Source organism: Cnephaeus nilssonii (genome assembly GCF_951640355.1).
Source record: "Cnephaeus nilssonii genome assembly, chromosome: 16".
Lineage (NCBI taxonomy): Eukaryota > Metazoa > Chordata > Mammalia > Chiroptera > Vespertilionidae > Cnephaeus > Cnephaeus nilssonii.
In genome coordinates, this window is record NC_137087.1 from 22,114,187 (window position 1) to 22,131,624 (window position 17,438).

The following is a 17,438-nucleotide window of genomic DNA, read 5'->3' on the forward strand; positions in this document are numbered from 1 at the left end:
GGGCAGTTGTTTCTCCAGAAAAGGATACTCTAATGTCCTGTTTGGTGGTGGTGGTGTATAAGTTGGGTGACTTACATTCTGGAAATTGAGCAGAGAAAAATAGCTATTTGTTTGCAGAATAATAGTTTGTTCTCTTATAGTCTTGGCTTGGCTTGTAAACAGCCATATTTTCTTGAGAAAGCAACTACAGCTCTCTGGACTGCATTTTCTCCTGATAAAATGAGCTGTAGTTGCTGATCTCAGCCTGTCCTTGGGGAGATAGGCAGGGTAAATTCAGTCAAATTACTCTAAGTCTGAAAAGTCCAGCTCTGATGTCAGAAAGGTTCTCTCTGAATCTAATGGTGCTGCTTGGGAATCTGCTTCACATCGGGTCCTCCCTCCATCCCTTACAGGCAAAGCTGAGCAGGAAGGAAAGCTGCTTCCAACAGGTGGCTTTGGGGCATTTGGTAAATCACTTCCCTTTTTTATGGTGCTCAAGTAGGACTGGATTCTCTCTTTTTTAAAATAAATCTTTATTGTTCAGATTATTACAGGTGTTCCTCTCCCCCCCCCCCGCCCCATACTCTTTTAAGGTTCCATGTTGTGCTTAAGAAAAAAAATCCACAATTCAAATAATTTGATTCTTTGCAGGTGGTGTTGGAGCTATCTGGTTTTTAAAGCCCTCACTTCTTACAATCCTGTGTTCCAAGGAGCCTTAGACTGCCTCAAATGAATTAACCCAACACCATTTGTTTTCTGCTAGGAGATAATGCTAGTTATTAAGACTGTAAAACAGTAATATCTGAAATTAACCTTGTGATTTTTATCTGTAAATGCTTAGTCCTTTTTCCTTTACAGTTTTGTCAGGAATCTTGGAGGATTTTTCTCTAGTTAGGTGATCAAGGCCCCAGAGGTCAGAAGCATCGAGGACTCTCCACCTGGGTCTTTTTATCCTAAAACTGACACTAACAAAGTTGCTTTTATAAGGAAAAAATGTTCTTCCCTAGACAAGATCTTGATTGGTTAAGAATGGGTCAAATAAAAAATTTTAGGTAAGAAATTAACTCCCACCTGTTTAAAACTACTTATATACACTTTCTACTAAGGTTTACACAGTAGCTGTTAAATTTGTGTTATAGAACTTGAGGGAAACTAATGGCCATGTGAAACTGAATTTAAGGTGAAGTCTGAACTCAAATATCCCATTTCCAAATTCCCAAGTTTTAGGGAATTACTGTATAAAGTAAACCTAATGCCAAACTCAAATGCATTTCAGTGAAATTTGCCCTTAATTGTTGTTAGACTAATTTTTAAGGTCCTTTCCTTAAAGAAAACTCCCATTAGTAATAGGTTTTTATTTTAAAAAACTTTTTCATGGAAATATAAACATATGTAATTGTAGAATAAAAACAAACCATTATTCAGTTTCAGTATTTACATGTGGCTAATCTTGTTATATAAATATACACACACAACCCACACCCTGTCCCTCCTGATTATTTTGAATCCATGTTCACACATTTAATTTACAACTATTTCAGTATATCTCAAAGAGAAAGGACTCATCTAAAAATTTTTTCTTCTTATTGAGGGATAGAAACATCAATGAGAATGAGAATCATTGATCAGCTGCCACCTCTAACGGGGATTGAGCCCACATCACAGGCCATTCCCTGACCGGAATGAAACCAGTGACCACCTAGTTCATAGGTCAATGCTCAATCAGGAAGCCACTCCTGCCAGGCGAGACTAATTTTTGATTCTGCACCTGTATACATTCCTATAAAGTGTTCTTGGTTGAAAATGTTTCCACATGTAATTTAGTGTTACCAATTTGAGCATTAATTTTTCCTCCTACTAGGGACTGGTTTGGTTGAAAGACAAAGAAGCAACTCATTGTAAGCTATGTGAAAAGGAATTCTCACTCTCTAAGAGAAAGGTAAGTGAAGTAGAAAGTGAGTCCAAGAGTTTCAGTGCAAATATGGCTTTTAATTTTATTCATATTTTTTTCTCTTGATTTCCTCTTCCCAATAATAGCACCACTGTAGAAACTGTGGGGAAATTTTCTGTAATGCTTGCTCTGACAACGAACTGCCTTTGCCTTCTTCACCAAAGCCAGTACGGGTTTGTGATTCCTGTCATGCGTTGCTGATTCAGAGATGCTCATCTAATTTGCCATAAGGTTCTAAAGCGAAATCATTATATGGAAGTACTAATGATGTTACGTATGAATACGTGCACAACATATTCAGACAGCCCTTCTTAAGCAGCTTTCAGACAGTATTGGTACCAGTTTTATCTTTCACATCTTCAATTATTGGGAATTAAAAAGTTGTATAATTTGTTATTTCCTTTCCATTATTAAAAAAGAATTTCAACAGGGCATGCTTTAAAATAACTTCAACTTAATTCCTAGTTCATGTAATAATCATGTAACTCTTAATAACATTGATAAGGCCAGATAGCATAGCTAACACAGTTGCCTTATTTTATAAAGGCCTTCTTAAAAATAGGGCTTCAGATTTTCTTCTCCAGATCGCCAAGTTGATATTTGATGGTGCCTATAATTTTCTTAATGCACTTTAAAGCTTCATGGTTCGCAGAGAAAGATGGGAAATGTGTAGAATTTTTTATGTTAACATTCCAACAGATTTTCAATTAGCTTGGTAAGGCGTCAACTATATTTATTTGGCCCTTTGCTCATGTTGCATTAGAAAACGCCAATATTTTATGCTGTATTTCCTTTGGGTCTTGCTCCTAAAACCAGTGTTGTAGTTGCTATCTTTCAGATATAGTGGGTTAAAGAGTTTATTGTTTTGCCTCAACCTTTTCCTTATTTTGAAAGGAAGTTTAAATCATCATCCTTTTACCTTAAGTTGCTACTTGCAGATCTTTCCAGTAATTTTTTAAGCATTAATATTGCAGTGGTCTGCTACTGCATATAGAGTAAAAAATTTACCACATACTGAGCACCTCTAAACCAGGGTTGGTTAGCAGATGAAGATGTGGTCTCAGCCCTGCCACGAAATACATACTTGAACCATTTCAAGCATGAGATTGAATAAACACTAATCTCATTGTATTGCTTATAGCATATACAAGAATTTAATTTGTAAAAAGCAAGTTACCCCTTGTATATAATCACTTGAATGGCATCACTACTAGGGACCCTCCTTTTTTTTTTTTAAAGTCAGATTTTAGCCATGCACTTTACCCCTGTGAACCTTTCAAACAATGTGATATTAGAATAACCTTACTCCTAGGAGCATTGTATTTAGTGAATTTAATCATGGCTACCCCCTACCCCCTAGGATGGGGGTTACTTATTTTGCGGGATCTTTTCCTCAGAGTACATACTTTCATTAAAAGTTTAAAAATTATTTTTTTAAATTGCCAAAGTATGAAACTAGTATTTTACTTAAAGATTTTTCTCCATAATCCAATTTGAGGTCTTCTGGCAGAACCGACAGATTTTTAGGTGGTCTTTCTTGAATGCTCTGATAGAAATGTTGAAGAGATAAATTATATTATTGAAACTGTTTTGTATTGCTGGATGAACATTTTTATGATACTAAGTGTTTTTTATTAATGTGCTTAGAACAAATTTAAAGTGATTTTTTGCTTAAATTCCAAGGCTGGCTAACTGATTTTTAGTCTCTCCTTCAGTTCTTTGCTATTCAAAACTCATGTATCGCCACTGAGTTGAGATTTTTGTAGGCAAGCTTTTGACACAGTAATACAATTTGCTCCATTTAGTTTTAGCTCTTAAAAAACAAAACACATACCAATTTTGAATTTTATGTTACAAAGCTTTTCATTTGTACTTTGTGAACCTACACTTATGTTTTTCAAGGAAGATTTGCAAACTTCACATACCATTCCCTCATCTAGCCAGTACTACCACGATAATGCTATCATGGTGCCAAGGAATTGTGATTGTAATCCTTCTACCCTGTAATGTTTTAAAATAAAATGTGAATTTTATAATACAAATAAAAGATTTGAAAACTTATCCTGCTTTAGAAGAGCAATTTTCATTGATAACATTATATAGTTTTACTCATGGGAAAATAAAAGCACATGTGACCTCTAAAATTTTAGTAAGAGACTAAAATGGATAGCTAAGAGAGTAGGTACAGGCATTAAGATGAAACGTTGCTTAGTTGACGGGCTATCACAGCTACCTTCTCTAAGGCAGAAATCACTTTGTCTTATCTTCAGTTAGACATATTTAGTACCTTTGATTTATGATCAGTAATTGACACAAAGCATTTTAGGACAGACGCCATACTATTATCTCCCACATTGATATTTATTACATTCTAGCAAAAACAAGTAACAAATTCAATAACTGAATTCACATTAACAGGTTTCATTTTGATCCATTAGCCAATCTGGAAAAAAGCCATATTGATCAAAGGGATTAAAAGTAAAAAGCACCTTTTCCTTGCTACATATAGTATTTAACACAATGGCCCTGAAACTCCAAACAGATATCTGATACAAAATCCAACTGTAGGATTCTCATTTTAATTAAGACTACAACATGGACTCGTCTCTTACATTTTTAAAGGTTATTTATACAGTTATTAAAAAAATGTTTTAACTATTGGGCTTAAACTGAAAATACACCTGTGAGAATTATACTCCATAGTTAAAACCTTTGTACTGAATTCTCATGTCACTTGGAACCTTAACCTAGCCTAAACTTGAGATAACTTACAACTATCGCTTTTTGGAAACATTTTTTTGGTACTTCAGTCAAGTGTGAGGGGATTTTATTCTAAAATCTAGGGCTAGAATTTAAACTTCCAACACTCCCATCCTTGGGTAACACAATTATGAATATTCAGAAATCCAGATACCTCATCAACATTTCAGAGCTATGCCTGGTAAGTAACATTTGAAAAAGATTAATATAGAATTAACAGAATTTGTACTCCTGAACCCATCTAAACCAATCTTTAGGTTTTATATTTGCAGTATTGTCCAGGAGAAATTAAAGTTATTACACACTTTTTCAAGCTCTATTCCACGTGTCTCATTAAGATTTGCAGCTTATGCAGAGGTGAATCATTGTTCTCTAAAATTACTACTTCTTGTAGAGCCAATAATAAAATACACCAACCCAAATCTTATGAAAGCAGCACATTCTTAGGAGTAACTAGTATATAAAAAGTATCAACATCAGTGGTTTGAATATAAAAATTTATTTTAAGTGAAAGTATGCAACAAATAAAACCTACAGAAACAGATTTTCCCATCACAATCTGTTGCTTTACCAAATGAGATTTGAGAAAACATTCCTTCAGTCATTATAAAGTTCTTAAAATACAAAAGAAATTAAATCTGTAAGAAAGTCTAGTAGACCAGATTCTGTTGTCAGGACTATTATGTTGGTGGTTTTGCTCTAATACATCCCACGCCATCCACCTCCACTCATGCCACCTTGCCCATAGTAACCTCCACTGCCTCCACCACCACGACCTTAGAAAAAAAGACATTGAGTGTTTAATAGGAGGTAACCAAAGTAGAAGACAGTCTGCACCACATATGGGGGCTAACAAACTGAACCAGAGTAACCAAAGACACTTACCATAACCACCCAGGCCATCAGGAGTCCCATATCCTCCACTGTAATTGTTCCCCATTCCCATTCTTCCAACAGATCCATAACCACCCTGATTATCTTTAAAAACAAAACAAACAAGTTTGAGGTTGATTGCTAAGTGTCTAACTCAACTCCATTTACTTTACAAAACTATACATACCCATTCCATCTCTGCCGTAGCCTCCCATTCCAGAACCTCCCATTCCAGAGCCGCCTCCAGGAGTGGAATTCAAGAAGAGTTCAATGTATCGATGTTCTTTAGGGAAAAAAAGAGTAAGAGGGAAAATGATGGATCAAATTTATCCAAGCATAAACAGGCTAACTACCTAATATTAAACCTAAGTATATGCTTACAGATTGTGAGGGGAGTGATAAAACGAATGCTGGACAGAGATAAAATCTAGTTTTGTTCAAACTATATAATCTTGAACAAGTTTCCTTATCTATAAAAAGGACTGATACATTATTTCAGAACCAACTGGTACACTTCTTAAAAATATATTCCAGGCCCAATCATAGAACTGAATTAGAATCTTAAGAGTAATGTCCAGGAAAACTTTTTTTTTTTTTTTTTACAGAGAGGAAGGGAGAGGGATAGAGAGCTAGAAACATTGATTAAGAGAGAAACATCGACCAGCTGCTTCCTGCACACCCCCTACCGGGGATGTGCCCGCAACCAATGTACATGCTCTTGACTGGAATCGAACCTGGGAACTTTCAGTCTGCAGACCGACGCTCTATCCACTGAGCCAAACCGGTTTCAGCCAGGAAAACTTTTTTAAGTACCAAGTGATTCATGTGCAGCCAGATTTGGGAATAACTGGTCGAAGTACAATTAAATGGCTTAAAAAACTGATTTGATGACATGAAGGAATAACTTATCCAAGTCGATCAACGTATATGTTAAGAAGTTGTACTGCCCAGCTGGTGCTGTTCAGTGGTTGAGCATCAACCTATGAACCAGGAGTTCACAGTTTGATTCCCAGGCAGGGTACATGTGGGCTCGGTCCCCTAGAGGCAGCCAATCAAGGATTTTGTCTCAGCATTGATGTTTCTCTTTTTCTCTCTACCTTCCTCTCTGAAATCAATAAAAATATATGTGTGTGTGTGTGTGTGTGTGTGTATATATTTAAAAAGTGATACTAATTTGCAAAAGGCGTGAAACTCAAACAAGTAACATACCTATTTCCCCCTTTTAACAACTTAAGTGCTAATTACCTGTCAAGTACTAAGAGTCTGAATTAATGCTTCAATATAAAGTTCCCTAGAAAGCTATGAAAGTCTGAACTTATAATAAACAAGTTCACACCTAGGAAATAAGCTAGCATGCCAAGGATACTACTTACGCATGTTATTCTTATCTTTAGACATGGCAGCTACTGCATCTTCATGTGTCACAAACTCTACGTCTGCTTCTCCTGTTGCTCTGCCATCAGCTCCAATATCAATATGCACTCGTATTGGATTTAGTGGTGAGAAGAACTAAAGAAAAGAAAAACTTGTTACTTTTATATTACCAAAATTACCACATGCCTTTGTTTTTGTTCATTAAGACAACCCTTCTACTGCCGTGTTGGAAGGCTAACAATTACATCAACACTAGAGGTTCTAAGAATATAAGACCACACTTAGGAAAACACAGATACCTGGAACTTAGGCCAATAGGTTCCCAGTAAGAGTTAGAGCAAAAATTTTCTTTAAAAGCTACACAGTAAATACTCTTGGCTTTGTAGGCCATTGGAAGCCAAGTACTGGATGGCTATTGGGCTGAAGTTCACTGATTCTCTAATCAATATGAAACCAACCAGTTTCAAATTAATAACATCTATTTCCATTATTTTCAGTTCGCCATACAGCCTAGAATGCCAAACCAAACTACTTGAACTTTTCACTTGTTAGATATATTTATACTTTAGAAACTCCACACAAGGGAAACAATCTCCCAGTCACCACCACAACGCTGAGCAGTCTTTTCACTAAATTCTTAACTGGACTTTGTAACTATAGCATTTACTTGCTTGAATCCTATGTAGGTACAGCACAAAATGGACACAAAAATATTCATCAACTACTGAAGATATATATAGTCACATTAAAGGGATTCTGATATTAAAATGAAAATAAGAACATTAAGAATGCTTTAAAAAATGTAGATCCAGAATTAGTATAAAACCACTAATTACTAAAATTACTCACATTAGCAATGTCATTTTCAGTTGCACGAAAAGGCAATCCTCTCATATGTACAAAATGACCACCATGAAAACCTGAACTTGCATCACCAGCTCCACCATAGCCATGTCCTCCCATACCTAAAGAGACATTTCCAGATCATAAACTGGTACATGTAGAAAAGCATTTCAACAAAATATTTCTTCCCTGTACACATCTTTTCCTATTTACAGCTTTTTGACAACCCCAAGAGATTTTAACACTTATAGTTGTTCTAAACATCAAATGGAGAATTTACCAGTAAGTATATCTATACTAATAGAGAAATATGCAAATTATCTGCTACAGTGTCACATCATGACTGGATCAGCAGGCTGTGTCCCCGCCCTCTGCTCAGGCAGCTGCAAAGCCCGGGGTAGGATAGGATACAACAGGAGGGAATAAGAAAGGAGAGGGAGAGGAAGGCAGGCCTGCATGTAGAAATACAGAAAGGGAACAAAAAAAAAAAGACGCAGGAATGGAAAAGGAAAGGAAACGCGGAGCTGCCCCCAGGAGGGGTGTGCCCGGCGAGGGGCAGGGCGGGAGCCCCTGGGAGAGTGGTGGACGGTGCGAGGCCTTCTGGGCAGAGGTGCTCCTGCTTCTCGGCAGCAGCAGCAGTGCCTGGGCCTTGGCCACCCTCGCTAGGCCGGGCGTCCTGGGCAGGGAATGGGAGCAGGGCGGCAGCGGGGAGGCCAGGAAAGAGGGAGGGGGGCCAGTGAACAACTGGCTGGGCTGGGGATTAAACCCCCCCCATGGAAGCTTTAAGGAGGGAAGGAGGCAAGAACTTTATAAAGGAGTCAGTAGAGAGCAGAGTTAAAGAAGGAAAGAGGATGTATAAGTGAACTGTAGGAGCTATAATGAAAATCAAGTATAGTTGTGTACTGGGGACAGATTTTAAAAGTAGGAGTCAGAAAAGAAAAAAGATAAATGATAGTGATTAGGCAGGTAGATAGATATTAAAACAGTGGAAGTAAGTAGAGAAGAATGTATGGGGAAGGTAGGATGAGAAAGAGGGAGGGAAGAAAAGTTTTAAAGGGGAGCTGGTAGAGCTTAAAAGGAGAATGGGAAGAGGGAAGAAATGGGGGAGTGAGCTAAGCAGGTGTGAGGGAGAAAGTGAAGAAAAAAATTAAGGTGGTAAGGAAGGAAAAGAAAGGGGTGGGAGGGCAGGGGTAAAGATAAAGGAGAGAAGGATTGTGGGGAGGGAGGGTAGGAGAAAGATGGGAAGAAGGATGGAACAGGAGGAGGAAATAAGGAGGAAAGAAAAGTTTATAAATGATGAGTCAGTAGGAAAAAGTGTTACATAAAGGAGAAAAATGTTGTGAGGGAGAAGCCAATAAGTCAAATACAATTGTGTGTGAAGGGAGTAAGACTAAAAAAAAGATAACAGGGGAGACCAGGTCGGCAGTTAGGGGGATCAGGCAGGCGAGCGGTTAGGAGTCAGCGCTCCTGGATTTCAAGAGGAATGTCTGCGGGATCGGGCCTAAACTGGCAGAAGGACATCCCCCGAGGGCTCCTGGATTGGAGGGTATAGGTCGGGCTGAGCCCCTCCCCCAGGCACGAATTTCATGCACCAGGCCTCTAGTATAAAGGCCTATGTAGGAATACACTAAAATATGCCTGAATTGACTTTACCAAAATTCACCTAAAAATTAGTATGTCTTTAATATTTAATTTACCTCTTCCATCTCTCATTCTGTCATCAAAGCCATCATTTCCATAGCCATAATTATTATAGCCACCATAGTCATCAAAACCTCCATAACCTGTGTAATTTGAGAAAATACATGAATACTTCAAAGAGATAAATTTTATAGTTTACAAAAGCATACTCTATATAAGCAATTTGACTAAAGTATTGCAACTCCCAACATGTGAAAAAAAGCAGTTAACACCTGGTAAAAATTTAAAATCTAAAAAGGATACATTTAGACATTTAATTTCACCCTGATGCCAAGAAGAAAATGTCCAAACGTGCCAATATCTTCATTTTAATTTCTGTATACATTATCTAGGTGTCAATATGTGCATCAATCAAGTCCCACAGCTGGCCATGGGAATCCGTATTTTCATGAACAGGTTTTAAAACCTAGTAGGTACTGAAATTACTGCCATTTCTGTATTTCTTGACAAAGTGTCAGGAACATTAAGAAAATGACAACAGAACCTTTGTTCATTAGATACACATACCACCATCATATCCATCACCTCCTCGTCGCATTCTGTCATACATACTTCCACGCCCAGCTCCATAATAACCCCCTCTTCCTCCTATTGGTCTATCATATGGTCCTGGTCGCTGGCCCAGCAATCTTCTTGGTGGATCATAAAATCCTTTGATTTCACTCCTGCTACTTCTGAAGATCTCAATATACCTATTTAAAAATGGTTTAAGGTACTGGTTTCAGCTTAAATGTATTAGAGTAAATAAGATATTGGGCAAAATGCAATAAGTTTTTCTGTATCTAGATACATAACCCAATTTATCCTAAATACAACATAAAGTTAACATTTTTACACCTACAAACTTAATAATTAATATATTTAAGTTTTACATAGATAAATCAATCATCTGAGATATAAATATAATAATTTTAGCTTGTTTCCTTAAGCACAAGATAGATGTTTAGAGAAAATAGTTGATTATACAAAAGCATTTATCAACAACATCCTACAGAGAAATGGAAACAATCTAATTTTAATTTAAGCAAACTATTAGCATTAATTCCCCACCCATATCTGTAGTTTCAAAGTTAAATTATCAATTCTTTTAAACTATCCCAGAAAAATGTTACTGGTACCCCCCACTTAAGCAATAGTGACCCACAACCCCCAAAAATAAAAATTTAACACCATCCCAAACTCTCCATCCCCACCTGTGCCCTATTCTTTCCTTGTGTTTCCCCAGAGCATTTTCTGCTATCTCCTTTGAAGCAAACTGCACGAAGGCCTCCCCTGTGCTTCTCCCCTGGTAGTCCATCGTCAATGTTATCCCATTTGGCACGATTTCCAACCCTTTAACCCAAGGACAAATAACCCCATCAAGGGGAACAGTGTTAAAGGCTGAAACATTCCCATCTGAATCAAATATTTAAAACAACTCTAAACAAAACAAAACAAAGTACTTAGTTCCCCATCACCCCATAATACAAATGGAAGATTTTTTTCAAGAATTGGATTACACAAAAGTTTTTTTTTTGCTACTAATGTCTTTATAAATTACATACTCTAACAGCCCACCTATATTACATGGAAAAAAAAAAAAAGCTGAAATCAAATTTAACTATGCTCCATCTTCTGATTCATGGTTCATTTCATCACACATAATTACTCAATTAAGTTTATTGCACATTAGTTAGGTTTTACATATTCTATAAATTCTGTATTAAATATTAACTGGAGCAAATTTCATAACTATACATTAACCAAGATATATTCAAATTAAAAAGTCCCCCAAACAAGCAAATGGGTTTTGTAAATTAAAAACTGAGTAATAACATAAAATACTACTAAACTTTGACTAATACTAGAGGTACCTTGAAAGAACTGAACTATTTCCTCTTTGCTGCAACCAAATGGCAGTCCACGAAGTCGCACTGTCCCATCACTAGCGTCATTTGGACCATTATGTTTCATAACCCAATCCATCTCAATACCGTTTGATTAAATGCTATAAAAAAATAAACAAGCACATAAAGCAGTCAATCAAAATATACTCTTGTCAGAGGTACTGAAGAAACACCTCTCAGTGGTGCACAACAGGAAATGTAACAGGACTCAATGACTCCAATGACAACACAACACCTTTCTGTTTTGGGTCGGGCAAAAAAAGATTGGGAAAGGCAGTGAAACCTGACCCCTCCCACCAAAAAGCACTCAATTTCTAAGGATCAAATATTATATATTGCCTAATTTTGAGTAAGTTTACTTAATTCCACTCTAAGTCTTCTTGTTCAAACTCTATTTCCTAACCTGTCATTTAGTATCAACTCTACCTTTGCCCCTTCTCTCAAATTTTCATTCATTTTCCATGTTTTATCATTCACTTGAATAGTTCTGCAAATTCTTTAAAACCTGATCACTCAAAAGTTGCACACAAGTACCACCATCCACTCACATTAAGAACCCAAGCCAAAAGTACGAGTACTTCTTTGATGTTGGAAAAAATGGCATCATAAAAGTGTAAGTTTATTAGATGCACTATAGTTCTGAACATATCCAATTTTTTGAAGGGGGAAAATTTTTAACTCTATTGTAATGAAATCTGGTGCACACACTCCCCAAGATTAAGTTTTAAATGATTAAACTAGGTTGAATTTCAAAAATGGAGGTAAAAAGGCCACTTAAGTTACTGAACATACTATATTAAAAAAGTTACTGCTTTACTTTTAGACACAATTTTAAAAAATGACAATACATTCACATTCAAAAAGTATTAAAAAGGGTACAGTGAAAAGACCTCTTTCCCCTCCAAAAAGACCCACCCAGCCACCCAGTTCCCTTCCCAAGACAACCATCCTTCCTTATTTTAAGATTCCAGAACACTTTAAAGAGGCTAATGCAGAAGTCCTTCAGCTGCAGAAACTTACCAGAGCTTACAAATTTCATTATGCAGCTGTAGGAATCCTACTCACCTGGTTATTTCAAAAATTTCCCTCACCACCTCCTCCCCTGTAAACAAAACAATTTGTTCACTCGATTCCTTTATGCTCAAGAATTATTTCATACCAACAGGATTCACTACTACTTAATTTCACATGATTGAATTATCAGTGCAACTGTTAGGGGCAGCATCTGCAAAGAGTGAAATTCCCCTGCCTAGAATTCTTGCATTTAAAATAAACTAATGTAGAATTTCCCAAATGTGGTTATAAATCAAATCAGCTCTGCATAGGAATAACTTCTGGCGCCCGTTTTTTATTATTGCTGTTACTTTTTAAATATTTTTATTGATTTTTAGAGAGAGAGGAAGAGAGAGGGAGAAACATCTATTGGTTGCCTCCTACATGCCCCTTACTAGGGACCAAGCCTACAACTTGGGCATGTGCCCTGACTAGGAATCGAACCGGCAACCTTTTGGTGCATGGGAGGATGCTCAACCAACTTCGCCATACCAGCCAGGCTGCTGTTATTTTTTTAGTCCTAGACAGAGATCCCAAAAGTGAGATTATGCATTTTTATTTGACATTGCAATTAATTCTTATGCACACAAATAACTGGTATGGACTTAATTTAAGAGAAAAAAAACTGGGCTTGAATCCCTAAAGTCTGTCACTCACTGGGTCCTTAATTTAAGCAAGTACTTAACCGCTGTGTCCAACTGTAAAAATGCAGCAGTGCTGCCTATACTTCACTGGACCACTTTTAAGAATTATTCAGTGCCTGGTCTGCGGCGTGATAACCACTCAATGGTGGCCATTTTAAGGGCACCGTAGAACTAATGAAATGTACCACAAAATAACAGGTCAAACCTTCTAGGTCAGAAACGTATTGAGTCTTAAAAGGACACAGTTTCATGTTTCCTTGGAAACTGTCTAAAGCAGAGGGAAAAACACTGTTCTAGTAGCCCTCAAATCAGTCTGGGGGAAAAAAGAGACATTGTGAAGATCTACCATTTTCTTAAACTGTTGTAAAAACAAAACAAAAAAAACAGCACCAACTTAAATAGCTGTTTCCTATAAAGAGTGATTTAAGGACAAGGGAAAAAGTGGAGATTTAACATCACACATCACTTCCTCATGAAAAAATCTAAGAACTTTGCAAAGTCAAATCTAATCTGTTGTGAAAAGATGTTACTAGTATGGTGCTTTTTATCATTTAGCATTTTTTCAATGTGAAGCTATTGTTTTGGGAAGAAATACAAAAAAGCTGAATATAGATTACCTTTACTACAAGCACTAGTGAGCCAACTAGTTTTGATTTTCGGGATCAGTTACGCCAATGTGAGCCTATATAAAAACAACAAATAAGGCACAACATCTTTAAAAAACACTAACTCTGGTCGGGTGGCTCAGTTGGTTGGAGTGTCTTCCCACACATCAAAAGGTTTCGGGTTTGAATGCCAGTCAGGGCACATACCTGGGTCGCCTCTGGTCAGGGTATGTACATGAAGCAACTTTATTCGATGTTTCTCTCCCCCTCCCCTCTACTTTTTCTAAAAATTAGTAAAAGCATCCTTGAGTGAGCATTAAAACACACACACACTCCAAAGTTAACACAATTTTAAATTATGGAAAAGTTAAGCAGATTCAGAGGAAACTTTTAAAAGGGCGATTCTTCATCACCTGTGTTCACAGAGTACACAATAAAAACGGAAGCACACACTATTATCTCTTTAAAACCCGAAAATTGAGTCTAAAATTCTACTTAGAAAACCAAAACGAACTTTAAAGGCATACAACCAACTTTGGTACCTTAATAAAGCTGTCTCAGAAACCACCTAGCTTTTACTAATTATTCAGGATAATCCATCTCATCCTTTCTTTGCAACAGCATCATGGCCAATCACAATTGTTTTAAGATTTCCAAGTGTTAGCACCAATTAAAAATACCAGCAGTTGAAATATTAGGACAATTTTAGTGAGTTTTGTATGAGACTTTAGTTCCTTAGTAAAAGCATCTAACAGATTATAACAGAAATTATACTATCTTCTTAAGCATACAATACAAAAAGGGTTTGCTGCATCAATAAATAACTTTCTAAATGACAATCCTCTGGTCCTAAAAAATGAGAATGAACTTCAAATTTCGGCAAAAAATTTGGTGATATGTTAATTTTAAATCATCCCCCCTTTCAAAGTGCTCACTCAATTAAAAAAAAAAGGCACACCGCTAATTTCTAAAAGGAATAAAAAGGAATTTGAATGAGTTCTTTATTACATTCAGCCACTTGTTTACTAAAACGAGGACATAAAACACACACACTGTTAAAAATTTAAAGGCAATTTACATGGATTTCCCGATTATGATGCAGATGAGGGCAGAAAAAAGATTTCTAGGGCAATCATATTAGGAAAGCTGTTATATCATATATCAAAGCCCCAAAAGTAGACCAACTTCTTGTAAAGATTCATATGAATTAGTGGAAACTCTTCTTCCCCTTTCCTATTGTCTTCAGTGCAAATTTCCGACCTAGTTCTCCTGTGTTCCAAGGACCAATCATCCCACTCTATATGGACTGGCTTTAGTGTCTCTCTCTGTTGAGTAGGCCTATGCTCTTGTTCAAAACATTACGACAGTTCTACACTAGATTAAAACAAAACAAAACAAAACAAAACATGCCCAAAGAAAATAAACACCAATTGTATTTTTAAGTCATTTTACTTCTACAGCCTAATGCCCGCTCCCCGCCCCCCCCCCCCAGGTCTTCGAACAGTAACTCAATTCCTATAGACACATTCTGCCTTCACGGATTGCTTTAACTTCTTTCCAAATGTAAACGCCTACTTCAATTCTAACCCAGCATGTGCCAAACTACACAAAACCATTGCTAAACTACCCCACTCCCGCCCCAAAGGCCAACAAGCCTTATCGCACCGTTCACTGGGCCCAGACGACCTATTGGAAATACCCATTTCACACTCCTCTTTAACACATCACCCATTTTTCTCCTCACAAACCACTTACCCACAAAATCTTTAAATACGTTTAAGATAAGCGTGAATAAAGTAAGAAATAAAAAAATAAAATAAAACCCCGTTGGAAAATGAGTACGTACTCTTTTCGAAGTTCCAAATCTGGAATATAAGGGCCGGCTAAGCGTCCTTTATTCCTCCCCGGAGACTTTCCGTTTATCTAGCTGCCCTAGAGACCGGAGAGCTAGGGAGAGCACGCCCCCCCCCCCCCCCGCCGCCCCGCCCGGCGGCCAGGCCCGGCGGAAACCGCGGCCACCGGGCGGCCGATTACAAAGGAGGCCCTCCGCCTCCTTTGTCCTGGACGCGGGAGTGGAGCGCCTTCGTCGCCATTGGCTTTCCTCCCCCAGCGCCAGCCTCTCTCATCTGGAGAATCTGCGTCAGAAGAGACTCGCAGTCCCGCCAGCCCAGGTAGCCCAGCCGAGACTGCGGAGGGAGGGAGGCCGGGCCCATCCCGCGCCATTTCCATCGGGAGCGCGCCCGCCAGCCCCAGGACGCCCCCACCCGCTGCCCGGCCTTCCCCGGCTCGCTCCGCTCCCCACCCGCACCCCTCCAGGGCGCCCGGACCACCCTCCGGCCTTCCAAATCAGTTTTCGGAAGTTGAGGAGCCGAAGTAGAGAGGAAGGGCGGGAAGCCGAGGCGGCCGCGCCACCGTGCCCAAGATGGCGGAGGCCAAACCAGCGGGGAAACGGGGAAATGCTGGATGACCCCCACGCCGGGCTTCGGTTTCACTCACTGAATTCCACATTAACGGGTCCTCCCCCCGACATGCCGGACCCCCCCCCCGCCCCCGTGAAGTGGGAGATCGCCTGGGAGGCGCAGCCTGGCCGTTTCCGAGCGGCGACCTCCACACTCCCCCTCCCCCCCCCCCCCCATCTCTCTCGTCCTTCTCCCGACTCCGCTCACGGAACCGCCAGCCCAACCTACCCCCTTTTACTTCAGATACCCTGTCAAGCGACTGCAGCGCCCGCGGGGTCCGGCCGGGAGGAAGAAGTCGCTTTCCTCGTGTAGCGCTCCCACAACGGTTCTTCCAACCGTCTCCGGCGGAGGCTACCGCTGAGGGAGCTGCGCAGCAGAGCGACTGGCTTGGGGGATGGGAGAGAGCGAGCGAGGAGGGGGTGGCGGAGCGAGAGCAACGGAGACCGGCCGGCGTCGTTCTCGCGAGACGAGAGCGTTGGTCCCGCTTTGGCGCAGCCGGCAGGTAGTGCGCTTGCGCGCTACTGGGGCCTTGGTTGGACGCGGCGAGGAGCCGAGGCGGGTCCAGTTCGCGAAGGGGCGGAGAGTTCCGCTGGTCTCTCCGACGGCGCCGCCATCCAAGTCTCAGAACCCACCTTTCTGGCCTCTTGGAGGGTCAGTGGCCGCAGGGGTCCTGCCCGCGTGCGTTGAAAGAACCGTGGTGTCCTGGTTTGGAGCGGTTCTCCGGTCCTCTGTGCCCCCCAAATTCCAGCAGGGTCCCGCGCTCACCCTAGCGTCACCTGCGTGGAAAGGCGCCGCGGGGTTCAGCCGCCAAACCCCGGCAAGGTTTTCCTTGTCCACCATGTTTGCATTATGCAGTAGAAACAGCTGTTGTTCAACACTGGGAGATGCGGGTATCCAGCAGACCATCTGGGGCCTGGGGCTCCTCCGTCCTGGCTCTGGCGCTGCGGCCCCGCTGCCCCACAGCGGGCCTCGCCTGGGCGGCTTCCGGATTGATTCCCTCCCTGCCCCGTTTCCTTGCAGATCTCACCTCGCCTTCGCATTCCTCTTGCCTTTCATCTCTCGCCCTTGATCCTCTGAGTGACTGGCTCAGCGCTTACGGCCCCCTCGGGTTTTCTGTATCGAGCTTTGCATTCTTGAAAGTAGTGCTTACAAGTGACACCTAATAAATACCTTTTGGTTATGCTCACATACCACCAAGGTTCCTAGTGACACCTATTTTTTTTTTTATTATTTAAAAAAAAGAAAAGCAAGCTGAATTTTGGGGATGAAGGGCAGGCATGGTAAAGAGATCAGTGCAAGTTAAGGCCCAA

At 39.8% G+C, this 17,438-nt stretch overlaps 3 protein-coding genes across 9 annotated transcripts in view; 2 read left to right on the forward strand and 1 right to left on the reverse strand.

Annotated features, from left to right (window-relative positions):
* Nucleotides 1-4,241, forward strand: part of RUFY2 (RUN and FYVE domain containing 2) — a 40,106-nt gene extending 35,865 nt beyond the window's left edge. For both annotated transcript variants that reach the window (XM_079793309.1, XM_079793310.1), the window contains exons 17-18: nucleotides 1,841-1,918; nucleotides 2,017-4,241. In XM_079793309.1, coding sequence (XP_079649435.1) covers nucleotides 1,841-1,918; nucleotides 2,017-2,160 — 222 coding nt within the window. In that variant the 3' untranslated portion in view covers nucleotides 2,161-4,241. The remainder of the gene's footprint in view (nucleotides 1-1,840; nucleotides 1,919-2,016) is intronic.
* A 929-nt stretch (nucleotides 4,242-5,170) lies between these two features.
* HNRNPH3 (heterogeneous nuclear ribonucleoprotein H3) lies at nucleotides 5,171-16,570 on the reverse strand. Of its 6 annotated transcripts, none has more exons than XM_079793313.1 (9): nucleotides 16,376-16,570; nucleotides 11,335-11,468; nucleotides 10,675-10,813; nucleotides 9,989-10,173; nucleotides 9,478-9,564; nucleotides 7,787-7,902; nucleotides 6,937-7,072; nucleotides 5,751-5,846; nucleotides 5,171-5,668 (listed from the first exon to the last, which is right to left on the reverse strand). In XM_079793313.1, exons 2-9 carry the CDS (start codon nucleotides 11,444-11,446, stop codon nucleotides 5,295-5,297), a joined length of 1,245 nt encoding a protein of 414 aa, XP_079649439.1. In that variant the 5' UTR covers nucleotides 11,447-11,468; nucleotides 16,376-16,570; the 3' UTR covers nucleotides 5,171-5,294. The 6 variants fall into 6 exon arrangements, with proteins under 6 accessions (XP_079649439.1, XP_079649438.1, XP_079649440.1 ...); XM_079793312.1 differs by having other exon boundaries at nucleotides 16,357-16,570; XM_079793314.1 differs by lacking the exon at nucleotides 16,376-16,570 and adding an exon at nucleotides 15,516-15,601.
* Nucleotides 15,608-17,438, forward strand: part of PBLD (phenazine biosynthesis like protein domain containing) — a 58,127-nt gene continuing 56,296 nt past the window's right edge. Inside the window, exon 1 of the mRNA XM_079793322.1 lies at nucleotides 15,608-15,840. The gene's annotated coding sequence lies outside the window, so the exon portion shown is untranslated. The remainder of the gene's footprint in view (nucleotides 15,841-17,438) is intronic.